This window comes from Boleophthalmus pectinirostris, unplaced genomic scaffold (genome assembly GCF_026225935.1).
Source record: "Boleophthalmus pectinirostris isolate CB_2022bp ecotype Guang Dong unplaced genomic scaffold, ASM2622593v1 HiC_scaffold_1183, whole genome shotgun sequence".
Classification (NCBI taxonomy): Eukaryota; Metazoa; Chordata; class Actinopteri; order Gobiiformes; family Gobiidae; genus Boleophthalmus; species Boleophthalmus pectinirostris.
Window position 1 is genome coordinate 7,111 of NW_026571014.1, and position 6,890 is coordinate 14,000.

At 40.4% G+C, this 6,890-nt stretch overlaps 1 protein-coding gene across 1 annotated transcript; it reads right to left on the reverse strand.

Annotated features, from left to right (window-relative positions):
• Window positions 1–216: 216 nt before the first annotated feature.
• LOC129407378 (CD276 antigen-like) lies at window positions 217–911 on the reverse strand. Its single transcript, XM_055148170.1, has 3 exons — window positions 723–911; window positions 315–628; window positions 217–235 (listed from the first exon to the last, which is right to left on the reverse strand). Exons 1-3 carry the CDS (start codon window positions 909–911, stop codon window positions 232–234), a joined length of 507 nt encoding a protein of 168 aa, XP_055004145.1. The 3' UTR covers window positions 217–231.
• Between the last annotated feature and the right edge of the window lie 5,979 nt (window positions 912–6,890).

Genomic DNA, 6,890 nt, shown 5'->3' on the forward strand with positions numbered 1-6,890 from the left:
TCCTGTTCAGTCTTGAGTTCACAGGAGAACAGGCCCAGCTGCTCTTTGGTCAGACCCTTCAGGATCAGACTGTTAGACTCTGTGACTCCAACAACAAACTGTCTCCAAGACTTAGTGTAGACCAGCTCTGGTCCAGACCGACTCAGAATGATCTGACTCTGGTTGAACCTCCAAATGAGACTCTTCACTGGAGCAGAGGGTTCAGTGCAGGAGATTATCACATAGTCTGAATCATCTAAAACAACAGAACAAAAGGATCAAGTAAAAATATTAAAATAAGTCAGGACTCTTTGTAAAGGATCCTAAACACAAACCTCTGTGATAATAAATGACTGTGTCCCCTCCTGTAGGTGGCGCTCCTCCAGCTGCCCCTGCTGTTGCTCACATTACAGCTGTATTGATGTGGAGGGCTGTGAGGCAGAGACACAGAGCTGTGCACAGACCACACTCCGCCCTCTGAGGGGGTCACCGTGGTAAGAGCTGCAGAGGAGGGAGGGCTCCAGGACACTGAGGGTTTGGGGTAGACTCCCTCAGATCTACAGAGGAGCTCCTGCCCCTGCTGCTGCAGAGACACTGGAGCTGGAGCTACAGAGAGACGAACTTCACTGTCAAAACCACATTTACACATCTTGAAGAACATATGTTATTATCAGAAATAATACATCATTATTTACCACAAACAAAACACATCCACATAAAACTCATCTGGGGATGTTTTTCACTGTGGTCAATGTGCTGGTGACACACTTGTATTTTCCTTCATCCTGAACTTTGACCCCTGAGAGCCGCAGTGATGCGTTTCCTGTGGACAGTTCCTCCTCAAACAGAGAGGTCCGACCTGTAAAGTTCTGGTTCTGCTTCTGGTTCTGGTTCTGACCTTTAAAGTAATTATGAACTAGAGGTTTGATCATGAGGTTCTTTGGTCCAGTGGATCACAGGTTCTGGTCCAGACTTAAAGCTGCAGGGCAGAACACAGGTCTCCAGAAGAACACAGGAGACAGCAGCGTCTGAGGAGAAGACATGAGACGCTCAGAGTCCTTCTGCAGTGAACCAGCTCAGAGACACACTCAGAAACCCCAGTGAGGCAAATGTCCTCTGCATTTGACCCTTCAGTGTCTCTGGGTCCTGGAGCAGGTTTTGGATTCACAAACAAAATACATTTGTGCAGCTCTTCGTGTCCTTCAGGTTGAATCTAAATCTGTTTCATTATTTTAAAATCATAATTATTCTTCTGTGGGTTTGTGTTGGACCTTTCACTTTCATCATATTTAAAGAGAAGTGAACATGTTCAAACCAAACGAGTGTGAGTCAAAGTGTTTTCATGTCTGGGGTTAGTACCTGTGTGCACCACTAGATGGAACCAGAACATCACAGATCCACAGTGAGACATCAAAGTGAAACTGAAAGTGTTTTTTAAGTCTTGTTAGGGTATCTGGCTTGCGCACAGTTAACGTGGGAAAACAAAGTGGGGCGTGTATTTCTCAGTTCAACTTTTATTCTCCCTCTGCATGTCGTTCTTGAATCATATATATATTTATATATATATATATAACCAGAACATCACAGATCCACAGTGAAACCGAAAGTATTGTTTTAAATGAGTTACAGTAATGTGATAAACCTGAGACTGCAGGGACCATTACAGAAGTCTTATTATCTGTTTCTCTCCATAAATACTAAACTAGAACAAAGTTACAAATGTTACTCCACAGTCACATGAAAACACAACACCTGTAATCTAGAGTCACGTGAACTTTAACGAGACACAAACACAAACAGACTGAACAGAGAAAACAGGACAATGACGCACAGATTTAGTTTATGTGTGGGATTTACCTTCTGCAAAACAACATGTAAATACAGACAGCACAATCTGGAGAAATAAACCAAACCGCAGCATGTTTGGTGAAGTTTCCTGGTTTTCTTCTTCATAAAAACACTTCACACTCTGTAGTTGACTTCAGCCACACGCCCAAAAGAAACTGAGACATGAAAATGTGTGTCTCTCCTCCACAGTCCCGCTGATGGGGGAGTTCAGGGCAGGACAAAACTCCAGCATCAGTGTCATGTCTGTGTTCGCCAGCAGAGGGCGCTGTCGCTGCAGTTAATAATGTAACACAGATAAATGTGTTTTTATTGGGGTTAGTTTTTTTTGTTCCTTTGCAACATAAACATGCAACAGACATTAGACAGGACGATACAATAAGTGCAATACAGAACAACACAACACAAATGTAAACACCACCATAGCAGACAAAGAGTGTGTGTGTGTGTGTGTGTGTGTGTGTGTGTGTGTGTGTGTGTGTGTGTGTGTGTGTGTGTGGTGTGTTATGTGTGTGTGTACATGTGTGTACAGTATGTTTGTGTGAGAATTCCAGAGGCCTGGAGCTGAAATTAAACATAGATACACTTAATGCCACACTGGGGAACATTTCTGGCAACACAATGACATCTCCATGACGTGGACTCGACTCGACTCGACTTCAGAAACTGAATTTATTTGTAATTTCAGTTTAAACATTACAGAGACATGAAACACTAAAGTTATCAACAGCTTTAAAAATACTTCTGTAAATACAAACTCTAGTTTTACACCAACATGTGAAGGTCATAAACAAGTCCAAATGGAAAACATTAAAAAGTGCACTTTTAGAAATTCCCTGCAGTCTGAGTGTATATGAAGTCTACAGGACACTTTGGTCATTCATAAAACACATCTTTATAACACAGTATTATTATTAGCAAAATTAATTTAAGTAACTGTTATAAATAAAAAATACAAAAAGATTTTTCTTCAAACAAACTGAAAACACAGAACATTGATTCAGAACTTTTACATGAATCTAAATCCAGCTTGGACTCAAAAGTGCACAAGTATAAAAAGTATTCAGTAACAGTTGAATATTCAAGTAAACTGCCTGGACAGACGTACAATGTTCTGTTATTCCACACAGAGAAACAGAGTCTAGTGCTGTAAAAAGGAAGATTAACAGAAGAGCAAAGCCACCAGAGAAAAGTGATGTTTTGTGTGTGTGTGTGTGTGTGTGTTCTGATCATCTTCAAAATGATCAGAACTCTGAATATTTCTGTAGGATTAAGTTGTTCTGGCTACAGGCGAACAGTAAAGTGCAAGAGAAAGTGTGTGTCCTATTAAAAATCATGACACATAAAAGTTTCATCATGAGACTCATAATATTCTAAAAGTGTAGAATTTTTGTTTGTAGGATTTGTTCTTCTAGAAGAACATTTAAAGGTGCAGTATGTAACTTTCTGGTTGGGGGTCTGTCACCTGCTTGTTTCTATGGATACATCATTTATCTGCCTGGAATGTTCCACAGTGTGACATTAAACAGCTCTACTTTACATTTATTCAATTACAGGCGGTTTTAAAGCTCAAAAATCCCTCAAAAAACAGATTCTGGTCAGGAACTGGATCTGGTTTGGTCTTCATGAAGATAGAAAGGTTTAATGCCGTACTGTGGAACATTTGAGACAAAGTGATAACATCTCAATTCAGAAAAGTGTTTGATGAACTGTAATTTCCTGGTGAACCACAAAAGAGGAACAGAGCTGAGTTGATTTTCCAGCACAAACCAAGAAGCATTTATTTATTTAACAAAAGCATTTATTTAACAATTGCATTAAATATAGAAAACATTTTGAAAAAGAGAAAAGTTAAAACCACACATCAACATGGACAGGCAGAAGCTGACTCAGGTAGAAAAAGCTCAAGTATTTGTGCCTCAGTCCAGAGAACAGAGTCATACAAAGGATCAGGGTTAATGTTAATGTTACAAAAGAACCTGAGGATCACAAACGGAAGTGACCAAAGTGAAATCACAGATGAGACTAAAGTCTCTAATGTGAATATTATTTATACTCACATATTTACAGAGACACATCCAACAAAAGGAAATGTTGTTCTCATAAACACTGACAGGAAACCAGGACTAAACCAGAACTAAACCAGAACTAAACCAGAACTAAACCAGAACTAAACCAGAACTAAACCAGAACTAAACCAGGACTAAACCAGAACTAAACCAGAACTAAACCAGGACTAAACCAGAACTAAACCAGGACTAAACGACTAAACCAGAAGGACTAAACCAGAACTAAACCAGGACTAAACCAGAACTAAACCAGGACTAAACCAGACTAAACCAGGACTAAACCAGACTAAACCAGGACTAAACCAGACTAAACCAGGACTAAACCAGAACTAAACCAGAACTAAAACCAGAACTAAACCAGAACTAAACCAGGACTAAACCAGGACTAAACCAGGACTAAACCAGAACTAAACCAACTAAACCAGGACTAAACCAGAACTAAACTAGAACTAAACCAGAACTAAACCAGGACTAAACCAGAACTAAACCAGTACTAAACCAGGACTAAACCAGAACTAAACCAGGACTAAACCAGGACTAAACCAGAACTAAACTAAACCAGAACTAAACCAGAACTAAACCAGAACTAAACCAGAACTAAACTAGAACTAAACTAGAACTAAACCAGGACTAAACCAGGACTAAACCAGAACTAAACCAGGACTAAACCAGGACTAAACCAGAACTAAACCAGAACTAAACTAGAACTAAACCAGGACTAAACCAGGACTAAACCAGAAAACCAGAACTAAACCAGAACTAAACCAGAACTAAACCAGGACTAAACCAGAACTAAACCAGAACTAAACCAGGGATAAACCAGAACTAAACCAGGACTAAACCAGAACTAAACCAGGACTTAAACCAGGGACTAAACCAGACTAAACTAGAACTAAACCAGGACTAAACCAGAACTAAACCATAACTAAACTAGAACTAAACCAGGACTAAACCAGAACTAAACCGGGACTAAACCGGGACTAAACCGGGACTAAACCGGGACTAAACCAGGGACTAAACCAGGACTAAACCAGGACTAAACCAGGACTAAACCAGAACTAAACCAGGACTAAACCAGGACTAAACCAGGACTAAACCAGGACTAAACCAGAACTAAACCAGGACTAAACCAGGACTAAACCAGAACTAAACCGGGACTAAACCGGGACTAAACCGGGACTAAACCGGACTAAACCAGGACTAAACCAGGACTAAACCAGGACTAAACCAGAACTAAACCAGAACTAAACCAGGACTAAACCAGGACTAAACCAGGACTAAACCAGGACTGAACCAAGACTGGACAAGACTAGTTTTTTCTAGTGTTCATGTATTATTACTATTTCTATTTTCTTTGTTATTATAATATCTTGTGATGTTTGAGCTGCTGTGTCTGAGTCATTTTCTCTTGTGGATCAATAAAGTTTGTCTAAGTGTAAAAACAGATGAGGCTCGTCCTGATGATGCTTCCAAAATCACACATGATCAATGAAAACTTAAAGAAACGTAACAGAAACATGCTCCAAATATTAAACAGTAAAACAATATTCAAGTATTAATGCAGCAGTAACTCCTACTGTGTCCACAGACCTGCTCCTCCTGCTCTTCCTCCTGCTCTTCCTCCTGCTCTTCCTCCTGCTCTTCCTCCTGCTCTTCCTCCTGCTTTCCTGCTCTTCCTCCTGCTCTGCTCTTCCTCCTGCTCTTCCTCCTGCTCTTCCTCCTGCTCTTCCTCCTGCTTTCCTCTCCTCCTGCTCTCCTCCTGCTCTTCCTCACTGTGGGGTTTGGTCTGAGCTCCTCTCGTTATTTTTAAATATTCTTGTAGTTCCAGTGGCGTCTGCAGTGTAGAGCAGGAGAACTCATCTACTGGAGGGTTTCAGACTCAGACTAGAATGTTCTGAGGTCACACTCCCACTGACATTTCACTTTCAGAACAAATATACAACAGAAAAATTCACTAAAGTGACTCCAGGACTAGACCCAAGAACATGCTGCTTCAACACAAATCTGTATTTAATCATATTTATCTGAGCTGCTCCCGTCTCTATGAAATATTATTGACCTGTACAATTCTGTGATGTCGTCTGAAACACGACTAAACCATCTCTGTACTCTTCTTCATCTCCTTCATCTCCTTCATCTTCATCTTCATGTCCTGCTGAATCGCCATCATCTCTGTTTCCTGGTCCGTCTCTCTGTAATGAAAATGTATTTTTTAAATTATGTGTCTTAACTCTGAGATCATTGGTTTACCGTTTGTAAAAGTCTTCAGTCACAGGGATAAAAGGTGAATACTGAATGTATTCTTCATGTCCCATTTCTATAAAAGGTTTATCTTAAAATAGAAAGATTCTGTTCAACTCAAATACCTTAAATGCTTTATTTTCCTCATGAAGGTTCGTCTCATCTGTAAAGAGAAGAAGAAGTGTGAGTGAGTGTTTGTGTTCCACAGACACAAGGATCTGTTCACTTCACACACACATTTCACATTTCTGACGCCTGCTTCCATTTTTCACATTATCCCTGAACACGTAAAAAAAAACACGACTTACAGGTCTTAAAGCTGCACACTGTCACTTTCTAATGGAGCTTCTGTGAAACGCTCTCTCCATCTTCTGGAATGTTCCACAGTGTGGCTTTAAACCTTTCTATCTGCATGGAGACTAAACCAGACCAAGTTCCAGGGTCAGATCTCACAGTATCTGTTTTTCTAGAAAAAAAAAGTGACAGAGTGCATAAATAAGAAGAGCCCACAGAGACATAGCGCCACACAGTGGGCGGAGTGGGCGCTACATGCAGTTTCTGTTTAAAAGTGAAGACTGAGTCCAGGAGCATTCACATCAGAGACTGAAATCTGAACTTTAAACTCATCCAAGAATCCCGTGTTTTTCAGAAGCTCTTTGAGTCGGAGCTACAGGGTTATGAGCTTTGGTAAAGCTTCATTCTGTCTTCAGCTTTTTAAACCGTGTGTGCACCTGCCTCACATGTTTCAGCTGCTTC